The 25,000-nt window shown below is 43.2% G+C and overlaps 1 protein-coding gene across 1 annotated transcript in view; it reads right to left on the bottom strand.

Annotated features, from left to right (window-relative positions):
- Positions 1–25,000, bottom strand: part of LOC116353675 (probable phospholipid-transporting ATPase VB) — a 42,838-nt gene that overhangs the window by 9,546 nt on the left and 8,292 nt on the right. Inside the window, 10 exon segments of the mRNA XM_031791339.1 lie at positions 3,132–3,226; positions 8,892–9,231; positions 12,705–12,756; positions 15,210–15,449; positions 15,865–15,992; positions 20,585–20,716; positions 21,351–21,457; positions 22,271–22,338; positions 24,411–24,586; positions 24,589–24,629. Coding sequence (XP_031647199.1) covers positions 3,132–3,226; positions 8,892–9,231; positions 12,705–12,756; positions 15,210–15,449; positions 15,865–15,992; positions 20,585–20,716; positions 21,351–21,457; positions 22,271–22,338; positions 24,411–24,586; positions 24,589–24,629 — 1,379 coding nt within the window.

The raw sequence follows: 25,000 nt of genomic DNA on the forward strand, positions 1-25,000 counted from the left end.
AGCTACAGTAAATCAACACAACTACTAAATCACTAGCTACAGTAAATCAACACAACTACTAAATCACTAGCTACAGTAAATCAACACAACTACTAAATCACTAGCTACAGTAAATCAACACAACTACTAAATCACTAGCTACATTAAATCAACACAACTACTAAATCACTAGCTACAGTAAATCAACACAACTACTAAATCACTAGCTACAGTAAATCAACACAACTACTAAATCACTAGCTACAGTAAATCAACACAACTACTAAATCACTAGCTACAGTAAATCAACACAACTACTAAATCACTAGCTACAGTAAATCAACACAACTACTAAATCACTAGCTACAGTAAATCAACACAACTACTAAATCACTAGCTACAGTAAATCAACACAACTACTAAATCACTAGCTACAGTAAATCAACACAACTACTAACTCACTAGCTACAGTAAATCAACACAACTACTAAATCACTAGCTACAGTAAATCAACACAACTACTAAATCACTAGCTACAGTAAATCAACACAACTACTAAATCACTAGCTACAGTAAATCAACACAACTACTAACTCACTAGCTACAGTAAATCAACACAACTACTAAATCACTAGCTACAGTAAATCAACACAACTGCTAACTCACTAGCTACAGTAAATCAACACAACTACTAACTCACTAGCTACAGTAAATCAACACAACTACTAAATCACTAGCTACAGTAAATCAACACAACTACTAAATCACTAGCTACAGTAAATCAACACAACTACTAAATCACTAGCTACAGTAAATCAACACAACTACTAACTCACTAGCTACAGTAAATCAACACAACTACTAAATCACTAGCTACAGTAAATCAACACAACTACTAAATCACTAGCTACAGTAAATCAACACAACTACTAAATCACTAGCTACAGTAAATCAACACAACTACTAAATCACTAGCTACAGTAAATCAACACAACTACTAAATCACTAGCTACAGTAAATCAACACAACTACTAAATCACTAGCTACAGTAAATCAACACAACTACTAAATCACTAGCTACAGTAAATCAACACAACTACTAAATCACTAGCTACAGTAAATCAACACAACTACTAAATCACTAGCTACAGTAAATCAACACAACTACTAAATCACTAGCTACAGTAAATCAACACAACTACTAAATCACTAGCTACAGTAAATCAACACAACTACTAAATCACTAGCTACAGTAAATCAACACAACTACTAAATCACTAGCTACAGTAAATCAACACAACTACTAAATCACTAGCTACAGTAAATCAACACAACTACTAAATCACTAGCTACAGTAAATCAACACAACTACTAAATCACTAGCTACAGTAAATCAACACAACTACTAAATCACTAGCTACAGTAAATCAACACAACTACTAAATCACTAGCTACAGTAAATCAACACAACTACTAAATCACTAGCTACAGTAAATCAACACAACTACTAAATCACTAGCTACAGTAAATCAACACAACTACTAAATCACTAGCTACATTAAATCAACACAACTACTAAATCACTAGCTACATTAAATCAACACAACTACTAAATCACTAGCTACAGTAAATCAACACAACTACTAAATCACTAGCTACAGTAAATCAACACAACTACTAAATCACTAGCTACATTAAATCAACACAACTACTAAATCACTAGCTACATTAAATCAACACAACTAATAAATCACTAGCTACAGTAAATCAACACAACTACTAAATCACTAGCTACAGTAAATCAACACAACTACTAAATCACTAGCTACAGTAAATCAACACAACTACTAACTCACTAGCTACAGTAAATCAACACAACTACTAAATCACTAGCTACAGTAAATCAACACAACTACTAACTCACTAGCTACAGTAAATCAACACAACTACTAAATCACTAGCTACAGTAAATCAACACAACTACTAAATCACTAGCTACAGTAAATCAACACAACTACTAAATCACTAGCTACAGTAAATCAACACAACTACTAAATCACTAGCTACAGTAAATCAACACAACTACTAAATCACTAGCTACAGTAAATCAACACAACTACTAAATCACTAGCTACAGTAAATCAACACAACTACTAAATCACTAGCTACATTAAATCAACACAACTACTAAATCACTAGCTACAGTAAATCAACACAACTACTAAATCACTAGCTACAGTAAATCAACACAACTACTAAATCACTAGCTACAGTAAATCAACACAACTACTAAATCACTAGCTACAGTAAATCAACACAACTACTAAATCACTAGCTACAGTAAATCAACACAACTACTAAATCACTAGCTACAGTAAATCAACACAACTACTAAATCACTAGCTACAGTAAATCAACACAAACTACTAAATCACTAGCTACAGTAAATCAACACAACTACTAAATCACTAGCTACAGTAAATCAACACAACTACTAAATCACTAGCTACAGTAAATCAACACAACTACTAAATCACTAGCTACAGTAAATCAACACAACTACTAAATCACTAGCTACAGTAAATCAACACAACTACTAACTCACTAGCTACAGTAAATCAACACAACTACTAAATCACTAGCTACATTAAATCAACACAACTACTAAATCACTAGCTACAGTAAATCAACACAACTACTAAATCACTAGCTACAGTAAATCAACACAACTACTAACTCACTAGCTACAGTAAATCAACACAACTACTAAATCACTAGCTACAGTAAATCAACACAACTACTAAATCACTAGCTACAGTAAATCAACACAACTACTAAATCACTAGCTACAGTAAATCAACACAACTACTAAATCACTAGCTACATTAAATCAACACAACTACTAAATCACTAGCTAAAGCAAATCATGCACCAGGTACCAGTCTTCATGGGTCCTCCCTCTCACACACCACCCCAAGAGAGAGGGATATGGAGAAAGGGATGAAGATAGAGGGATGAGGGGCAGATGGATATGCAAACCCAACAATAACAGAAGCACTCAACTAATTTGATCATGCAATCATCATACTGTCATCGTGCTTATAGGATACTTAGACATGTCTCTAAATGTGTCTGCAGGTGTGGGCTCATCTTCTTTGCAAAACAGAGGGTACGTAGTCCTTCCTTGGCGTACCAGTCAAGGTGTTTTTGAGTGCTTGCAGGTATATTGTTCTGGCTCCCCTCCATTCTGTTCTCTGTGGAGAGAACAAGCTAACAACTTTATCATGACCCAGGTAATATCTCATTGTACCTGTGGTAAAGTGATAATGTGGTCCTGTAACCCAGGTAATATCTCATTGTACCTGTGGTAAAGTGGTAATGTGGTCCTGTAACCCAGGTAATATCTCATTGTACCTGTGGTTAAAGTGATAACGTGGTCCTGTAACCCAGGTAATATCTCATTGTACCTGTGGTAAAGTGATAATGTGGTCCTGTAACCCAGGTAATATCTCATTGTACCTGTGGTAAAGTGATAACGTGGTCCTGTAACCCAGGTAATATCTCATTGTACCTGTGGTAAAGTGGTAATGTGGTCCTGTAACCCAGGTAATATCTCATTGTACCTGTGGTAAAGTGATAATGTGGTCCTGTAACCCAGGTAATATCTCATTGTACCTGTGGTAAAGTGGTAACGTGGTCCTGTAACCCAGGTAATATCTCATTGTACCTGTGGTAAAGTGGTAATGTGGTCCTGTAACCCAGGTAATATCTCATTGTACCTGTGGTAAAGTGGTAATGTGGTCCTGTAACCCAGGTAATATCTCATTGTACCTGTGGTAAAGTGGTAATGTGGTCCTGTAACCCAGGTAATATCTCATTGTACCTGTGGTAAAGTGGTAATGTGGTCCTGTAACCCAGGTAATATCTCATTGTACCTGTGGTAAAGTGGTAATGTGGTCCTGTAACCCAGGTAATATCTCATTTTACCTGTGGTAAAGTGGTAATGTGGTCCTGTAACCCAGGTAATATCTCATTGTACCTGTGGCAAAGTGGTAATGTGGTCCTGTAACCCAGGTAATATCTCATTGTACCTGTGGTAAAGTGGTAATGTGGTCCTGTAACCCAGGTAATATCTCATTGTACCTGTGGTAAAGTGGTAATGTGGTCCTGTAACCCAGGTAATATCTCATTGTACCTGTGGTAAAGTGATAATGTGGTCCTGTAACCCAGGTAATATCTCATTGTACCTGTGGTAAAGTGGTAATGTGGTCCTGTAACCCAGGTAATATCTCATTGTACCTGTGGTAAAGTGGTAATGTGGTCCTGTAACCCAGGTAATATCTCATTGTACCTGTGGTAAAGTGATAATGTGGTCCTGTAACCCAGGTAATACCTCATTGTACCTGTGGTAAAGTGGTAATGTGGTCCTGTAACCCAGGTAATATCTCATTGTACCTGTGGTAAAGTGATAATGTGGTCCTGTAACCCAGGTAATATCTCATTGTACCTGTGGTAAAGTGATAATGTGGTCCTGTAACCCAGGTAATATCTCATTGTACCTGTGGTAAAGTGGTAATGTGGTCCTGTAACCCAGGTAATATCTCATTGTACCTGTGGTAAAGTGGTAATGCGGTCCTGTAACCCAGGTAATATCTCATTGTACCTGTGGTAAAGTGGTAATGTGGTCCTGTAACCCAGGTAATATCTCATTTTACCTGTGGTAAAGTGGTAATGTGGTCCTGTAACCCAGGTAATATCTCATTGTACCTGTGGTAAAGTGATAATGTGGTCCTGTAACCCAGGTAATATCTCATTGTACCTGTGGTAAAGTGATAATGTGGTCCTGTAACCCAGGTAATATCTCATTGTACCTGTGGTAAAGTGATAATGTGGTCCTGTAACCCAGGTAATATCTCATTGTACCTGTGGTAAAGTGGTAATGTGGTCCTGTAACCCAGGTAATATCTCATTGTACCTGTGGTAAAGTGGTAATGTGGTCCTGTAACCCAGGTAATATCTCATTGTACCTGTGGTAAAGTGATAATGTGGTCCTGTAACCCAGGTAATATCTCATTGTACCTGTGGTAAAGTGATAATGTGGTCCTGTAACCCAGGTAATATCTCATTGTACCTGTGGTAAAGTGGTAATGTGGTCCTGTAACCCAGGTAATATCTCATTGTACCTGTGGTAAAGTGGTAATGTGGTCCTGTAACCCAGGTAATATCTCATTGTACCTGTGGTAAAGTGGTAATGTGGTCCTGTAACCCAGGTAATATCTCATTGTACCTGTGGTAAAGTGATAACGTGGTCCTGTAACCCAGGTAATATCTCATTGTACCTGTGGTAAAGTGGTAATGTGGTCCTGTAACCCAGGTAATATCTCATTGTACCTGTGGTAAAGTGATAACGTGGTCCTGTAACCCAGGTAATATGTCATTGTACCTGTGGTAAAGTGGTAATGTGGTCCTGTAACCCAGGTAATATCTCATTGTACCTGTGGTAAAGTGATAATGTGGTCCTGTAACCCAGGTAATATCTCATTGTACCTGTGGTAAAGTGGTAATGTGGTCCTGTAACCCAGGTAATATCTCATTGTACCTGTGGTAAAGTGGTAATGTGGTCCTGTAACCCAGGTAATATCTCATTGTACCTGTGGTAAAGTGGTAATGTGGTCCTGTAACCCAGGTAATATCTCATTGTACCAGTGGTAAAGTGGTAATGTGGTCCTGTAACCCAGGTAATATCTCATTGTACCTGTGGTAAAGTGGTAATGTGGTCCTGTAACCCAGGTAATATCTCATTGTACCTGTGGTAAAGTGGTAATGTGGTCCTGTAACCCAGGTAATATCTCATTGTACCTGTGGTAAAGTGGTAATGTGGTCCTGTAACCCAGGTAATATCTCATTGTACCTGTGGTAAAGTGGTAATGTGGTCCTGTAACCCAGGTAATATCTCATTGTACCTGTGGTAAAGTGGTAATGCGGTCCTGTAACCCAGGTAATATCTCATTGTACCTGTGGTAAAGTGGTAATGTGGTCCTGTAACCCAGGTAATATCTCATTTTACCTGTGGTAAAGTGGTAATGTGGTCCTGTAACCCAGGTAATATCTCATTGTACCTGTGGTAAAGTGATAATGTGGTCCTGTAACCCAGGTAATATCTCATTGTACCTGTGGTAAAGTGATAATGTGGTCCTGTAACCCAGGTAATATCTCATTGTACCTGTGGTAAAGTGATAATGTGGTCCTGTAACCCAGGTAATATCTCATTGTACCTGTGGTAAAGTGGTAATGTGGTCCTGTAACCCAGGTAATATCTCATTGTACCTGTGGTAAAGTGGTAATGTGGTCCTGTAACCCAGGTAATATCTCATTGTACCTGTGGTAAAGTGATAATGTGGTCCTGTAACCCAGGTAATATCTCATTGTACCTGTGGTAAAGTGATAATGTGGTCCTGTAACCCAGGTAATATCTCATTGTACCTGTGGTAAAGTGGTAATGTGGTCCTGTAACCCAGGTAATATCTCATTGTACCTGTGGTAAAGTGGTAATGTGGTCCTGTAACCCAGGTAATATCTCATTGTACCTGTGGTAAAGTGGTAATGTGGTCCTGTAACCCAGGTAATATCTCATTGTACCTGTGGTAAAGTGATAACGTGGTCCTGTAACCCAGGTAATATCTCATTGTACCTGTGGTAAAGTGGTAATGTGGTCCTGTAACCCAGGTAATATCTCATTGTACCTGTGGTAAAGTGATAACGTGGTCCTGTAACCCAGGTAATATGTCATTGTACCTGTGGTAAAGTGGTAATGTGGTCCTGTAACCCAGGTAATATCTCATTGTACCTGTGGTAAAGTGATAATGTGGTCCTGTAACCCAGGTAATATCTCATTGTACCTGTGGTAAAGTGGTAATGTGGTCCTGTAACCCAGGTAATATCTCATTGTACCTGTGGTAAAGTGGTAATGTGGTCCTGTAACCCAGGTAATATCTCATTGTACCTGTGGTAAAGTGGTAATGTGGTCCTGTAACCCAGGTAATATCTCATTGTACCTGTGGTAAAGTGGTAATGTGGTCCTGTAACCCAGGTAATATCTCATTGTACCTGTGGTAAAGTGGTAATGTGGTCCTGTAACCCAGGTAATATCTCATTGTACCTGTGGTAAAGTGGTAATGTGGTCCTGTAACCCAGGTAATATCTCATTGTACCTGTGGTAAAGTGGTAATGTGGTCCTGTAACCCAGGTAATATCTCATTGTACCTGTGGTAAAGTGGTAATGTGGTCCTGTAACCCAGGTAATATCTCATTGTACCTGTGGTAAAGTGGTAATGTGGTCCTGTAACCCAGGTAATATCTCATTGTACCTGTGGTAAAGTGGTAATGTGGTCCTGTAACCCAGGTAATATCTCATTGTACCTGTGGTAAAGTGGTAATGTGGTCCTGTAACCCAGGTAATATCTCATTGTACCTGTGGTAAAGTGGTAATGTGGTCCTGTAACCCAGGTAATATCTCATTGTACCTGTGGTAAAGTGGTAATGTGGTCCTGTTTGGCACAGCTTATAGAACAATGCTCTTGCAACGCCAAGAGTCGTGGGTTGAATTCTCGCTGCAGCATAAAATGTATGCACACGCAAGTCGTTTTGGGTAAAAGTGTCTGCTAAATGGCGTATGTATTGTATTGTATTTTGATATATAATTCTATAATGATATTAGTTTTTCCTGATCACATGACCTGACCAGGTAACTGTGTCTACAGGGCCCAGCATTTTTTACCAATCAGGTCACATGATGATGCTATTATAGTTACATTTATATGCACCTGTCTTATTTAACAGTACCATACATCACCATACAGTACCATACAGTACCATACAGTACCATACAGTACCATACAGTACCATACAGAACCATACAGTACCATACAGTACCATACAGAACCATACAGTACCATACAGTACCATACAGAACCATACAGTACCATACAGTACCATACAGAACCATACATCACCATACAGAACCATACATCACCATACAGTACCATACAGTACCATACAGAACCATACATCACCATACAGTACCATACAGTACCATACAGAACCATACAGTACCATACAGAACCATACAGAACCATACAGTACCATACAGAACCATACAGAACCATACAGAACCATACAGTACCATACAGTACCATACATCACCATACATCACCATACATCACCATACAGTACCATACAGAACCATACATCACCATACAGTACCATACAGTACCATACAGTACCATACAGAACCATACAGTACCATACAGAACCATACAGTACCATACAGAACCATACAGTACCATACAGAACCATACAGTACCATACAGTACCATACAGAACCATACAGTACCATACAGAACCATACAGAACCATACAGTACCATACAGAACCATACAGAACCATACAGTACCATACAGTACCATACAGAACCATACATCACCATACAGTACCATACAGTACCATACAGAACCATACAGTACCATACAGAACCATACAGTACCATACAGAACCATACAGAACCATACAGTACCATACAGAACCATACAGTACCATACAGTACCATACAGAACCATACAGTACCATACAGAACCATACAGAACCATACAGTACCATACAGAACCATACAGTACCATACAGAACCATACAGAACCATACAGTACCATACAGAACCATACAGTACCATACAGAACCATACAGTACCATACAGTACCATACAGAACCATACAGTACCATACAGAACCATACAGTACCATAGAGTACCATACAGAACCATACAGTACCATATAGAACCATACAGTACCATAGAGTACCATATTGAACCATACAGAACCATACAGTACCATACAGTACCATACAGTACCATATAGAACCAGACAGTACTTATGAGCCTACCTGCATAAGGAGTCTCTAAAAGCTCCATCATTGTATAGTCCACCCCTTTGGTATACATCACTATCTCCCTGGTGATTGGATGACACAACACCACCGACATCCTCTTCCTGATGGGGTCAAAGGTCAGGGTGTCCAGCACCTGATAGGTCAGCTCTTGTCCGTGAGGTAACCTCACTGTGACGCTGTCTGGGGTACGGGCCAATAGGGTGAAGCTGTACGCCTTGGCAGCGTACACCAGGGCTGTCTCATCTGGACTCTCTGCCTCGTAGTATAGCTGATCAGCAATGTCCACTACCAGCCTAGGTCTGGGGATGTTGGCTGGAGTAGAGACAGAGACAGAGACAGAGAGAGAGGGAGACAGAGGGAAACAGAGATGTCTGAGTATTGGAGTGTGACCCCTGGCTCTGAGTATTGGAGTGTGACCCCTGGCTCTGAGTATTGGAGTGTGACCCCTGGCTCTGAGTATTGGAGTGTGACCCCTGGCTCTGAGTATTGGAGTGTGACCCCTGGCTATCCAGAAATAAATACAACATGTTCAAAATTGTGCCATCTGGTTTGCTTAATATAAGGAATCCGACTAGCTTGGAAAGACAGTACCGTGCAGTGCCGAAGAGCCCTTACTGCTGCTCCATCATCCTATTTTTCTAACTTAATTGAGGAAAATAAGAACAATCCGAAATTCCTTTTTGATACTGTCGCAAAGCTAACTAAAAAGCAGCATCCCCCAAGAGAGGATGACTTTCACTTTAGCAGTGATAAATTCATGAACTTCTTTGAGGAAAAGATTATGATTATTAGAAAGCAAATTACGGACTCCTCTTTAAATCTGCGTATTCCTACAAAGCTCAGTTGTCCTGAGTCTGCACAACTCTCCCAGGACCTAGGATCAAGAGAGACGCTCAAGTGTTTTAGTAATATATCTCTTGACACAATGATGAAAACAATCATGGCCTCTTTACCTTCAAGCTGCATACTGGACCCTATTCCAACTAAACTACTGAAAGAGCTGCTTCCTGTGCTTGGCCCTCCTATGTTGAACATAATAAACGGCTCTCTATCCACCGGATGTGTACCAAACTCACTAAAAGTGGCAGTAATAAAGACTCTCTTGAAAAAGCCAAACCTTGACCCAGAAAATATAAAAAAACTATCGGCCTATATCGAATGTTCCATTCCTCTCAAAATGTTTAGAAAAGGCTGTTGCGCAGCAACTCACTGCCTTCCTGAAGACAAACAATGTATACGAAATGCTTCAGTCTGGTTTTAGACCCCATCATAGCACTGAGACGGCACTTGTGAAGGTGGTAAATTACATTTGAATGGCATCGGACCGAGGCTCTGCATCTACTCAAGTAGTATTTTACTGGATGACTTTCACTTTTACTTGAGTCATTTTCTATTAAGGTATGTTTACTTTTACTCAAGTATGACAATTTAGTAGTTTTTCTACCACTGGTCTGATGAGACCATGAGGAAACTGTGTTCTGATCATCGAATCAGCAACTCCGGTCTGCCTGTCATTGCACCACAAGGGGCACGCCCACTTAACCAATAGGAATGACTGTTTTGACCTTCCCATCCTGAGTTCTTGGGACAGCCCGCCGGCCTCTCTCGTACTTCCCCGACCCAATCAGGAACTCTGGGTAATCAAATTAACGAGGGCGTATCTCCCCATGTCGTGCCATGCCTAGTGTGTGTGTGTGTGTGTGTGTGTGTGTGTGTGTGTGTGTGTGTGTGTGTGTGTGTGTGTGTGTGTGTGTGTGTGTGTGTGTGTGTGTGTGTGTGTGTGTGTGTGTGTGTGTGTGTGTGTGTGTGTGTGTGTGTGTGTGTGTGTGTGTGTGTGTGTGTGTGTGTGTGTGTGTGGTTAATTTAGTAAAAAGGGACCTAGACATTTTGTCTGGAGCCTCAAAGAGCAATTAGGTAAATTAACACTGACCACTGATGGGAGAGAAGGAGAACGTTTTGGCCAACAACGTTTCCAGTGAGGACAGAGCAAGTATATAATTCAAGATAAATCTGAGAAGTAGATAGATAAAGAGGCAGACTAATTTAATTGATGGCTCTGCTGAAATACATAAATTGGATTTCTCTTCACTGCGTACCTCACTGTTCCTACTGCCAGATATCTGGACTGCAGTGCAGTACTATAGCCTTCCTGCCAGATATCTGGACTGCAGGGCAGTACTATAGCCTTACTGCCAGATATCTGGACTGCAGGGCAGAACTATAGCCTTACTGCCAGATATCTGGACTGCAGGGCAGTACTATAGCCTTACTGCCAGATATCTGGACTGCAGGGCAGTACTATAGCCTTACTGCCAGATATCTGGACTGTAGGGCAGTACTATAGCCTTACTGCTAGATATCTGGACTGCAGGGCAGTACTATAGCCTTACTGCCAGATATATGGACTGCAGGGCAGTACTATAGCCTTACTGCCAGATATCTGGACTGCAGGGCAGTACTATAGCCTTCCTGACAGATATCTGGACTGCAGGGCAGTACTATAGCCTTACTGACAGATATCTGGACTGCAGGGCAGTACTATAGCCTTACTGCCAGATATCTGGACTGTAGGGCAGTACTATAGCCTTACTGCTAGATATCTGGACTGCAGGGCAGTACTATAGCCTTACTGCCAGATATCTGGACTGTAGGGCAGTACTATAGCCTTACTGCCAGATATCTGGACTGCAGGGCAGTACTATAGCCTTACTGCCAGATATCTGGACTGCAGGGCAGTACTATAGCCTTACTGCCAGATATCTGGACTCTAGGGTAGAACTCTACCCTACAGATATCCTATGAGTAAAATGTACTTCCCAGAAATCCTGTTCTGATAAAATTGCACATTTTCAACCATCAGGATCTATCACGAAGGCCGCCTTTAATTAGGAAGGTTTAATATTATGATCAAGATCAAATATTGTTACATAACCTGCGGTCTTAGAAGTTGAGGTCACAAAACCATTTCCCTCTCTCCCTCCTTTCCTCCCCCTCTTCAACCACTCCTCCTCCTCGCTTCTCCTTCTTCCCTCCTCCTCATCCCATCTCCCTCTCTCCCTTCTTTCCTCCCCCTCTTCCTCCACTCCTCCTCCTCGCTTCTCCTTCTTCCCTCCTCCTCATCCCATCTCCCTCTCTCCCTCCTTTCCTCCCCCTCTTCCTCCACTCTTCCTCCTCTCTTCTCCTCCTTCTCTCCTCCCCATCTCATCTTCCTCTCTCCTACACCAAGTCAGGGTCACAGTGAAGAGAAGAGAACGGAGAAGAGGAACGGAACACTTGGAACAGAGCACGACTCACTCTCCGTCTTTGAGTCTGAGCCTGCGTTGCCGTGGAAACCACCACCGTGTTGCAGACAGCGAGAGCTAAGAAGAAGTCCAGGTAGAGATCTCTTTCCAGGCAGTGGGCGTGTCCCTCTGCCCCGTCACCACCACCTCTCAGAACACGCTGAAGTAGCTTTCAGTCTGGCACCACCTCTCAGAACACGCTGAAGTAGCATTCTGTCTGGCACCACCTCTCAGAACATGCTGAAGTAGCATTCTGTCTGGCACCACCTCTCAGAACACGCTGAAGTAGCTTTCTGTCTGGCACCACCTCTCAGAACACGCTGAAGTAGCTTTCTGTCTGGCACCACCTCTCAGGACATGCTGAAGTAGCTTTCTGTCTGGCACCACCTCTCAGAACACGCTGAAGTAGCATTCTGTCTGGCACCACCTCTCAGAACATGCTGAAGTAGAATTCTGTCTGGCACCACCTCTCAGAACACGCTGAACTAGCTTTCTGTCTGGTACCACCTCTCAGGACACGCTGAAGTAGCTTTCTGTCTGTCACCACCTCTGTTTCCTGTACACAGAAAGGACAGGGGGACAGAATGAAACACCATACTGTTCTACTGTACCTCTATGGGACGGTGTTGGTTATTAAAGTATTAATGCAGTATGGGCTTCAGTAAGTTCTTTACAAATGTTGTTGAGTTACAGCCTGAATTTAAAATTGATTCAATTGAATATTTTTTTGGGGGGGTCACTTTTTTTGTTACTACCCCCACAATGTCAAAGTGGAAATATGTTTGATGCTACCTACTACTGCAACCTACTACTGCAATCTACTACTGCATTCTACTACTGCAACCTACTACTGCAATATACTACTGCAATATACTACTGCAACATACTACTGCAATCTACTACTGCAATCTACTACTGCAATATACTACTGCAATATACTACTGCAACATACTACTGCAATCTACTACTGCAATCTACTACTGCAATCTACTACTACAATCTACTACTGCAACCTACTACTGCAAGCTAATACTGCAACCTACTACTGCAATCTACTACTGCAACCTACTACTGTAATCTACTACTGCAACCTACTACTGCAATATACTACTGCAACCTACTACTGCAATATACTACTGCAATATACTACTGCAACCTACTACTGCAATATACTACTGCAACCTACTACTGCAATATACTACTGCAATCTACTACTGCAATCTACTACTGCAATCTACTACTGCAATATACTACTGCAATATACTACTGCAACATACTACTGCAATCTACTACTGCAATCTACTACTGCAATCTACTACTGCAATATACTACTGCAACCAACTACTGCAATCTACTACTGCAACCTACTACTGCAATCTACTACTGCAATCTACTACTGCCATCTACTACTGCAACCTACTGTGGATGTGATGTAATGTGATGTTGATATGATGTTGATATGATGTGATTCAATGTTGATGTTGATGTGATATAATGTTGATGTGATATAATGTTGATGTGATATAATGTTGATGTGATATAATGTTGATGTGATATAATGTTGATGTGATATAATGTTGATGTTGATGTTGATGTGATGTGATGTTGATGTGATATCAGTAGCCCATGGCGTCATGTTAGTCAGCATGACCATATGTGCAACTACAGATACGGCAAAGGGACACACCCACTGACCACAGAGTCAGAAAAACATTATATGCTGTGTTTTAGGTTGAGTTATGTAAAGTATTTTACTATCCAAAACGTTCTTGCTTGAGCGGTATGGATACATTGGGTACTCAGCCTAACAAATGCATTGTTTCTATTGTTGTTGTTATCATAAAGCTATAATCTCACCAGTGGACTGCTGAATGCTACTTCCCCCTGGCCACTTCCTTCCTTGTTCCTGTGAGGTCGCTGGGCACCATGGCAACATTGTATTACTTCTGGGTCATGGTCATGGTTGTCTTCCAGGGTCCATCCTGTCCTCAAAGGGAGTGGTCTCTGGTGGAAGGGAACCTCTTCCTCTGTGTCATCAGCCTCCCCAGGGACAGGCAGACGGATGTCTGGAGAGGAGAGCCAAAACATATTCACTGTACTCACTCAGTTAGTATAAACTGGGCCCGTATCTGTTTGTGCTGTATAGCCAACTCCTGTTGATGTTTAATGATCATAGGAGTTGGCTAGACAGCATAAACCGATCCTGGAGCAGATTACAGTCTGTAGACTACAGAACCAGATGAAACTAGAAAGGGCAATTTTTCATCATTACTGGTGCTAGAACCCCTAATTAAAACTGCATCAGCATTTCAGGGGCCTGGCTCAAGGCCAGAGCCCCACAATATTCTGTTTAGTCTTTAATATGAGGAAACATTGGGTTGATAACAAGAGAGAGGTAGATTCCCATAGCAGTACCTGCTAAACTGTGGTCCAGATGGTTGAAACCAGGGTTAAAGTTGATAAGCCAGCGGGGGTTTGTGGAACTTGTGATGAGGATACGTAAAGGCACACACCTTAATTTGTTTATTACACCATCAAAGACTGGACCACCAACAAACATCAATGCTGAAGCAAGTCCTATTAAAATACAAAAAAACCAACTAAGTAGACAACTAGTGGAAGAGCTCAAATTACATCCAGCGACCTTCACGGTCACAATCAACTAATGTCTTTTGGGTACAAAGGTCCTCGGATGCTATTTGAACAGCAGGGCATGTTCAACTGGTTTCAGTTCCCATGGTTTCTTTACAGTTCCCATGGTTTCTTTACAATTCCCATGGTTTCTTTACAGTTCCCATGGTTGCTTTACAGTTCCCATGGTTTCTTTACAGTTCCCATGGTTTCTTTACAGTTCCCATGGTTTCTTTACAGTTCCCATGGTTTCTTTACAGTTCCCATGGTTTCTTTACAGTTCCCATGGTTTCTTTACAGTTCCCATGGTTTCTTTACAGTTCCCATGGTTTCTTTACAGTTCCCATGGTTTCTTTACAGTTCCCATGGTTTCTTTACAGTTCCCATTGTTCCCATGACGGTGCATCTTCTGAACACCATCTTGTTCTCTGTGAGGGTACCAGTCTTGTCCGAGAAGACGTAGTGAATCTGTCCCAGGTCCTCAGTGATGTTGAGGGTTCTACACTGGACTCTGCTGTCTGTCTCTTCATCATACAGGTCTATGTCGTTAGTGATGAAGAACACCTGACCCGCCTTCACAATTTCAATGGATACGTACAAGGAGATGGGAATCAGGATCTGAAGGAGAAGGAAGAGAGGAGGGAGGAGGAGAAGGAAGGGAGGAAAAGAGGAGGGAGAGAGGAAGAAGGTAAGGGGGGTAGGGAGGGAGGGATGGAGGGAGGGAGGGAGGGAGGGAAGGAAGGAAGGAAGGAAGGAAGGAAGGAAGGAAGGAAGGAAGGAAGGAAGGAAGGAAGGAAGGAAGGAAGGAAGGAAGGAAGGAAGGAAGGAAGGAAGGAAGGAAGGAAGGAAGGAAGGAAGGAAGGAAGGAAGGAAGGAAGGAAGGAAGGAAGGAAGGAAGGAAGGAAGGGTGATGTCATACTGGTGCACACTCAAACTCACAGACACACAAATGCTTTATGGCTGTTCACCGATCATGATGTGTCTCCCAACACACACACATACACACACACACACACACACACACTCTTGCTACCTGCAGTAGTATGATCATAGTCAAGAACATGTAGAAGCTAGACAGAGGGGGCGGGTCCAGATGACCATGGCTGTCTGGTATCAGGAAGAGAGTCATGCTGGGAAATGACTCCAGCCAGATGTAATGACCTGTTTGGGGAAGGAGAGGGGAAAAGGAGGGAGGGAGAAGGGGATGAAGGGGTGAGAGAACGGAGTGAAAGGAAGTAGAAGAGGAAGGACAAGGAATGGAGCAAAAGGAGGTGAGAAAGGACAAGAGGAGGGTAAGAACAGGATGAGAGGAGAGGAGGGTAAGAACAGGATGAGTAGAGAGGAGGGTATAAGAACAGGATGAGTAGAGAGGAGGGTAAGAACAGGATGAGAGGAGAGGAGGGTAAGAACAGGATGAGTAGAGAGGAGGGTAAGAGCAGGATGAGAGGAGAGGAGGGTAAGAACAGGATGAGTAGAGAGGAGGGTAAGAACAGGATGAGAGGAGAGGAGGGGAAGAACAGGAGGAGAGGAGAGGAGAGGAGGGTAAGAACAGGATGAGAGGAGAGGAAGGTAAGAACAGGATGAGAGGAGAGGAGGGTAAGAACAGGATGAGTAGAGAGGAGGGTATAAGAACAGGATGAGTAGAGAGGAGGGTAAGAACAGGATGAGAGGAGAGGAGGGTAAGAACAGGATGAGTAGAGAGGAGGGTAAGAGCAGGATGAGAGGAGAGGAGGGTAAGAACAGGATGAGTAGAGAGGAGGGTAAGAACAGGATGAGAGGAGAGGAGGGTATGAACAGGAGGAGAGGAGAGGAGGGTAAGAACAGGATGAGAGGAGAGGAGGGTAAAGAACAGGAGGAGAGGAGAGGAGGGTAAGAACAGGATGAGAGGAGAGGAGGGTAAGAACAGGAGGAGAGGAGAGGAGGGTAAGAACAGGATGAGTAGAGAGGAGGGTAAGAACAGGATGAGAGGAGAGGAGGGTCAGAACAGGATGAGAGGAGAGGAGGGTCAGAACAGGAGGAGAGGAGAGGAGGGTAAGAACAGGATGAGTAGAGAGGAGGGTAAGAACAGGATGAGAGGAGAGGAGGGTAAGAACAGGATGAGAGGAGAGGAGGGTAAGAACAGGATGCGAGGAGGGTAACAACAGGATGAGAGGAGGGTAACAACAGGATGAGAGGAGAGAAGGGTAAGAACAGGATGAGTAGAGAGGAGGGTAAGAACAGGATGAGAGGAGAGGAGGGTAAAGAACAGGAGGAGAGGAGAGGAGGGTAAGAACAGGAGGAGAGGAGAGGAGGGTAAGAACAGGAGGAGAGGAGAGGTGGGTAAGAACAGGATGAGAGGAGAGGAGGGTAAGAACAGGATGAGAGGAGAGGTGGGTAAGAACAGGAGGAGAGGAGAGGAGGGTAAGAACAGGATGAGAGAAGAGGAGGGTAAGAACAGGATGAGAGGAGAGGAGGGTAAGAACAGGATGAGAGGAGAGGAAGGTAAGAACAGGATGAGAGGAGAGGAGGGTAAGAACAGGATGAGTAGAGAGGAGGGTATAAGAACAGGATGAGTAGAGAGGAGGGTAAGAACAGGATGAGAGGAGAGGAGGGTAAGAACAGGATGAGTAGAGAGGAGGGTAAGAGCAGGATGAGAGGAGAGGAGGGTAAGAACAGGATGAGTAGAGAGGAGGGTAAGAACAGGATGAGAGGAGAGGAGGGTATGAACAGGAGGAGAGGAGAGGAGGGTAAGAACAGGATGAGAGGAGAGGAGGGTAAAGAACAGGAGGAGAGGAGAGGAGGGTAAGAACAGGATGAGAGGAGAGGAGGGTAAGAACAGGAGGAGAGGAGAGGAGGGTAAGAACAGGATGAGTAGAGAGGAGGGGTAAGAACAGGATGAGAGGAGAGGAGGGTCAGAACAGGATGAGAGGAGAGGAGGGTCAGAACAGGAGGAGAGGAGAGGAGGGTAAGAACAGGATGAGTAGAGAGGAGGGTAAGAACAGGATGAGAGGAGAGGAGGGTAAGAACAGGATGAGAGGAGAGGAGGGTAAGAACAGGATGCGAGGAGGGTAACAACAGGATGAGAGGAGGGTAACAACAGGATGAGAGGAGAGAAGGGTAAGAACAGGATGAGTAGAGAGGAGGGTAAGAACAGGATGAGAGGAGAGGAGGGTAAAGAACAGGAGGAGAGGAGAGGAGGGTAAGAACAGGAGGAGAGGAGAGGAGGGTAAGAACAGGAGGAGAGGAGAGGTGGGTAAGAACAGGATGAGAGGAGAGGAGGGTAAGAACAGGATGAGAGGAGAGGTGGGTAAGAACAGGAGGAGAGGAGAGGAGGGTAAGAACAGGATGAGAGAAGAGGAGGGTAAGAACAGGATGAGAGGAGAGGTGGGTAAGAACAGGATGAGAGGAGAGGAGGGTAAGAACAGGAGGAGAGGAGAGGAGGGTAAGAACAGGAGGAGAGGAGGGTAAGAACAGGAGGAGAGGAGAGGAGGGTAAGAACAGGATGAGAGGAGAGGTGGGTAAGAACAGGAGGAGAGGAGGGTAAGAACAGGATGAGAGGAGAGGTGGGTAAGAACAGGAGGAGAGGAGAGGAGGGTAAGAACAGGAGGAGAGGAGAGGAGGGTAAGAACAGAAGGAGAGGAGGGTAAGAACAGGAGGAGAGGAGGGTAAGAACAGGAGGAGAGGAGAGGAGGGTAAGAACAGGAGGAGAGGAGAGGAGGGTAAGAACAGGAGGAGAGGAGAGGAGGGTAAGAACAGGAGGAGAGGAGAGGAGGGTAAGAACAGGAGGAGAGGAGAGGAGGGTAAGAACAGAAGGAGAGGAAGGTAAGAACAGGAGGAGAGGAGAGGTGGGTAAGAACAGGAGGAGAGGAGGGTAAGAACAGGAGGAGAGGAGAGGAGGGTAAGAACAGGAGGAGAGGAGAGGTGGGTAAGAACAGGAGGAGAGGAGAGGTGGGTAAGAACAGGATGAGAGGAGAGGAGGGTAAGAACAGGAGGAGAGGAGGGTAAGAACAGGAAGAGAGGAGAGGAGGGTAAGAACAGGAGGAGAGGAGAGGTGGGTAAGAACAGGAGGAGAGGAGAGGTGGGTAAGAACAGGAGGAGAGGAGAGGAGGGTAAGAACAGGAGGAGAGGAGAGGTGGGTAAGAACAGGAGGAGAGGAGAGGAGGGTATGAACAGGAGGAGAGGAGAGGAGGATAAGAACAGGAGGAGAGGAGAGGTGGGTAAGAACAGGAGGAGAGGAGAGGAGGGTCAGAACAGGATGAGAGGAGAGGAGGGTAAGAACAGGAGGAGAGGAGAGGAGGGTAAGAACAGGAGGAGAGGAGAGGAGGGTAAGAACAGGAGGAGAGGAGAGGTGGGTAAGAACAGGAGGAGAGGAGAGGTGGGTAAGAACAGGAGGAGAGGAGAGGAGGGTAAGAACAGGAGGAGAGGAGAGGTGGGTAAGAACAGGAGGAGAGGAGAGGAGGGTATGAACAGGAGGAGAGGAGAGGAGGATAAGAACAGGAGGAGAGGAGAGGTGGGTAAGAACAGGAGGAGAGGAGAGGAGGGTCAGAACAGGATGAGAGGAGAGGAGGGTAAGAACAGGAGGAGAGGAGAGGAGGGTAAGAACAGGAGGAGAGGAGAGGAGGGTAAGAACAGGAGGAGAGGAGAGGTGGGTAAGAACAGGAGGAGAGGAGAGGAGAGTATGAAAGAAAAAGGACAGTAAGTAAGGACTGGTGGATTAATCACACTCCTCTACCTCAGAACAGGGGTTGTTTCTGTCACTTTTTCCTCCCTCCTTTCCCCTCTTCTTCTTCACTCTATATACTGATGGCCGGCCAATGACTGATGTTTAAATGTCTTCCTATAAAGGTCCATGGATTACAACATTAATCTTGCTGGACCTGATCAATGTTTACATTACTTCCTAGACTCTTAGAAGAAAAAATGCAATCTTGAACCTTGCCATAGGAAAACCCTTGTCAAGAACCTTTTTGGTTCCAAGTAGAACCCTTTTGGTTCCAGGTTAGAACCCTTTCGAGTTCCATGTATAACCTTTTACGCAAAGAAGTTCTACATGGACACCAAATGAGTTCTAACAGGAACCAAAAAGTGTTCGTCGGTGGGGACAGCCTTTATGAGTGTGTAAAGTTCAATGGATTAGAAAGTTAACCTTACGACCTGATCCTGATCACTGGTCAATGTCTTCCTATAAAGGTCACTGGATGAGAACATTAACCTTGGCTAGTGAATGTGTTGTTTTGACCACGCCCTCCCTCCTTGCTCCTGGCCCTGCCTCTTCCACCCATCCATGTGTTAATATGGACAGAAAAGAGCAGAAGCTTTGTGAGCTGTCCTATCAGGCCCGGTGTCTAGTTAACTAGTTATTAACCCTGCGAGCTGAACTGTGTCCCAAATGGCACCCTATTCCCTACTTAGTCCACCATTTTTTTGCCAGGGTCTATGGGGCTCTGGTCAAAAGTAGTGCACTTTGTAGGGAATAATGTGTCATTTGGGACTTAACTTCTTTATACAGTGCATTGCTATAAGATGCAGTTGTCTTGGCTATATCAGTACGTAGACCTATATGTTGATAGGGAAGGTATATTAGTACAATATGATGTAGTAATTGTATGGTAATTAATGTAGGGTAGGTTAACTTTACCTCGTTCTCCTATACGGCTTGGTATGGTTAACAAATATATTATCATCAGGTCTTTATGTAGGTGTGTATCCTTCAAATATTGTGTTACCATGATTGTATGGTATTGGAATTGGGGTGAACTTCAGCTTCAACTTACCAAGCGCTCCTATAAGGCACATGCAGAAGAGCACAATGACACAGAAGAGCACGTGCATGTTCATCTTGCGTTCCAGTTTGCTGCGTTTGTACCTGGGTCTGTAGTTATTTAGCATGGACTTGGTCTCACGGCCTGAAACAAGAGATGAGCGAAACGCTGTAGTGGTACCAACCTGGCCAGTGGCGAGCTGCTAGTAAACCGCTACGTGGTCGCAAGCAGGTAAGTGTTTACTCAAACGAGCAGGTAAGTGTTTACTCAAGCGAGCAGGTAAGTGTTAACTCAAACGAGCAGGTAAGTGTTTACTCAAACGAGCAGGTAAGTGTTTACTCAAACGAGCAGGTAAGTGTTTACTCAAACGAGCAGGTAAGTGTTTACTCAAACGAGCAGGTAAGTGTTTACTCAAACGAGCAGGTAAGTGTTTACTCAAACGAGCAGGTAAGTGTTTACTCAAACGAGCAGGTAAGTGTTTACTCAAACGAGCAGGTAAGTGTTTACTCAAACGAGCAGGTAAGTGTTTACTCAAACGAGCAGGTAAGTGTTTACTCAAACGAGCAGGTAAGTGTTTACTCAAACGAGCAGGTAAGTGTTTACTCAAACGAGCAGGTAAGTGTTTACTCAAACGAGGCTCGTCCTCTTTTCTGGTGTTTCAATTTAAAGACTCAAATGTTCCTATTAATTAACGAACTTCGTAAATGTAATAACTTAACCAGGAACGTAAAGATGTAACAGTAGAGCTCAGAGGTCAGAGGTCAGAGGTCATATTCACCTGCGTACACCACGAACCCAGCTGCGTGGTCTGTGTTTCTGACGGTACACCCCCTCAGCAGTAGACTGTCAATCCCAAAGCCCAACTTCCTGTTATCAGCCGTCTCTCTGCAGAGAGACATTCTTTTACACTCACGTCTCATTAGGTATTCATTACCCCCTATATATTCTCCATGGACATGTCCAAAATGGCACCCAAAAGTAGTGCGTCCAAATGTAGTGCCCTACATAGGGAACAGGGTGCCATGCCCTACGGCCCTAGTCGAAAGTAGTGCACTACATAGGGAACAGGATGCAATTTCAGATGCAGCCTATTCATTAATTCTCTCCCTTTATGGCCAAACTGGACTGGAGAGTGGACATAGCAGCTGCTATAAAAGCTAAGAACGTCGGTGAGAAGCTGCTAGAGCCGTAAAGTAATGGTTTATTTAGAGCATCAGGAGAAATACAGTAAAAAAAAATGTTTATTTAGAGCATCAGGAGAAATACAGTAAAGTAATGGTTTATTTAGAGCATCAGGAGAAATACAGAAAAGTAATGGTTTATTTAGAGCATCGGGAGAAATACAGTAAAGTAATGGTTTATTTAGAGCATCAGGAGAAATACAGTAAAGTATTGGCTTATTTAGAGCATCAGGAGAAATACAGTAAAGTATTGGTTTATTTAGAGCATCAGGAGAAATACAGTAAAGTAATGGTTTATTTAGAGCATCAGGAGAAATACAGTAAAGTAATGGTTCATTTAGAGCATCAGGAGAAATACAGTAAAGTAATGGTTTATTTAGAGCATCGGGAGAAATACAGTAACGTATACATCCATTTAGCTTGGCTTCATTCATACGAACATGACTGGTTTGGTTGGCCTCTTTGGATACAGTATCATAGTGTTGTTGTTGTTGTTTTTGTTGTTGCTAATACTCACATGTAACCTTTGAAATGATTGAGGTTGTCGTTGGGTTTTTCAATGACTACTGTGCTGTTGAAGTGTTGCTGACTAAAGAAAATATGAAAATACACACATTCAAACTGTTTAGGAGGAAGGCTGGAAGGACACTTTCCCAGAGCTGGAATGTGGTTTGATGGTTCCAGAATCCATTAAAACAAACCTGTAATTCCAGAAGCTTCCATTATAACTCATGAATACAAAGACACATTATTTCAAAGAATGTTGGCCTTTCATAATGACACAGTGAGGCCTTTCATAATGACACAGTGAGACCTTTCATAATGACACAGTGAGACCTTTCATAATGACACAGTGAGGCCTTTCATAATGACACAGTGAGGCCTTTCATAATGACACAGTGAGACCTTTCATAATGACACAGTGAGACCTTTCATAATGACACAGTGAGACCTTTCATAATGACACAGTGAGACCTTTCATAATGACACAGTGAGGCCTTTCATAATGACACAGTGAGACCTTTCATAACGACACAGTGAGGCCTTTCATAACGACACAGTGAGGCCTTTCATAATGACACAGTGAGACCTTTCATAATGACACAGTGAGACCTTTCATAATGACACAGTGAGACCTTTCATAACGACACAGTGAGGCCTTTCATAACGACACAGTGAGGCCTTTCATAATGACACAGTGAGGCCTTTCATAATGACACAGTGAGACCTTTCATAACGACACAGTGAGGCCTTTCATAACGACACAGCGAGGCCTTTCATAATGACACAGTGAGGCCTTTCATAATGACACAGTGAGGCCTTTCATAATGACACAGTGAGACCTTTCATAATGACACAGTGAGACCTTTCATAACGACACAGTGAGGCCTTTCATAACGACACAGTGAGGCCTTTCATAATGACACAGTGAGGCCTTTCATAATGACACAGTGAGACCTTTCATAATGACACAGTGAGGCCTTTCATAATGACACAGTGAGGCCTTTCATAATGACACAGTGAGGCCTTTCATAATGACACAGTGAGGCCTTTCATAACGACACAGTGAGGCCTTTCATAATGACACAGTGAGGCCTTTCATAATGACACAGTGAGGCCTTTCATAATGACACAGTGAGACCTTTCATAACGACACAGTGAGGCCTTTCATAACGACACAGTGAGGCCTTTCATAATGACACAGTGAGGCCTTTCATAATGACACAGTGAGGCCTTTCATAATGACACAGTGAGACCTTTCATAATGACACAGTGAGACCTTTCATAACGACACAGTGAGGCCTTTCATAACGACACAGTGAGGCCTTTCATAATGACACAGTGAGGCCTTTCATAATGACACAGTGAGACCTTTCATAACGACACAGTGAGGCCTTTCATAATGACACAGTGAGGCCTTTCATAATGACACAGTGAGGCCTTTCATAATGACACAGTGAGACCTTTCATAATGACACAGTGAGACCTTTCATAACGACACAGTGAGGCCTTTCATAACGACACAGTGAGGCCTTTCATAATGACACAGTGAGGCCTTTCATAATGACACAGTGAGACCTTTCATAACGACACAGTGAGACCTTTCATAACGACACAGTGAGGCCTTTCATAATGACACAGTGAGGCCTTTCATAATGACACAGTGAGGCCTTTCATAATGACACAGTGAGACCTTTCATAACGACACAGTGAGGCCTTTCATAACGACACAGTGAGGCCTTTCATAATGACACAGTGAGGCCTTTCATAATGACACAGTGAGACCTTTCATAATGACACAGTGAGGCCTTTCATAATGACACAGTGAGACCTTTCATAATGACACAGTGAGGCCTTTCATAACGACACAGTGAGGCCTTTCATAATGACACAGTGAGGCCTTTCATAATGACACAGTGAGACCTTTCATAATGACACAGTGAGGCCTTTCATAATGACACAGTGAGGCCTTTCATAATGACGGTGAGGCCTTTCATAATGACACAGTGAGACCTTTCATAATGACACAGTGAGGCCTTTCATAATGACACAGTGAGACCTTTCATAATGACACAGTGAGGCCTTTCATAATGACACAGTGAGACCTTTCATAATGACACGGTGAGGCCTTATATTTTCAAAACAGGGACTTTAACGTCATTAATCCTCACCTGTGTGTAGAGTCCTGGGACGACCTGTCTCTGTTTGAGGTTGGTCTCTCCCTCCAGGGTGGCGGTCTCAACGTGACACACCCCGTTAGGGCCGGAGGTGTGGAGAAACAACAGGTCAGCTGGGAGGATCTCGTTAGACACCACCTTAACTAAGTCTCCCCCCTCACGTCCAACCAACGTCGCTCCACAAAGTCCCCCTCCTTCCTGAGAACCAGGGGTGGCAGCGTTAATGAACTGGTATCATGTCATTTCAACAGAGGTTCAATGTGAATGAACTGGTATCATGTCATTTCAATAGGGTTCAATGTGAATGAACTGGTATCATGTCATTTCAACAGAGGTTCAATGTGAATGAACTGGTATCATGTCATTTCAATAGGGTTCAATGTGAATGAACTGGTATCATGTCATTTCAATAGGGTTCAATGTGAATGAACTGGTATCATGTCATTTCAATAGGGTTCAATGTGAATGAACTGGTATCATGTCATTTCAATAGGGTTCAATGTGAATGAACTGGTATCATGTCATTTCAATAGGGTTCAATGTGAATGAACTGGTATCATGTCATTTCA

This window comes from Oncorhynchus kisutch, linkage group LG15, assembly GCF_002021735.2.
Source record: "Oncorhynchus kisutch isolate 150728-3 linkage group LG15, Okis_V2, whole genome shotgun sequence".
In the NCBI taxonomy this organism is placed as follows: Eukaryota; Metazoa; Chordata; class Actinopteri; order Salmoniformes; family Salmonidae; genus Oncorhynchus; species Oncorhynchus kisutch.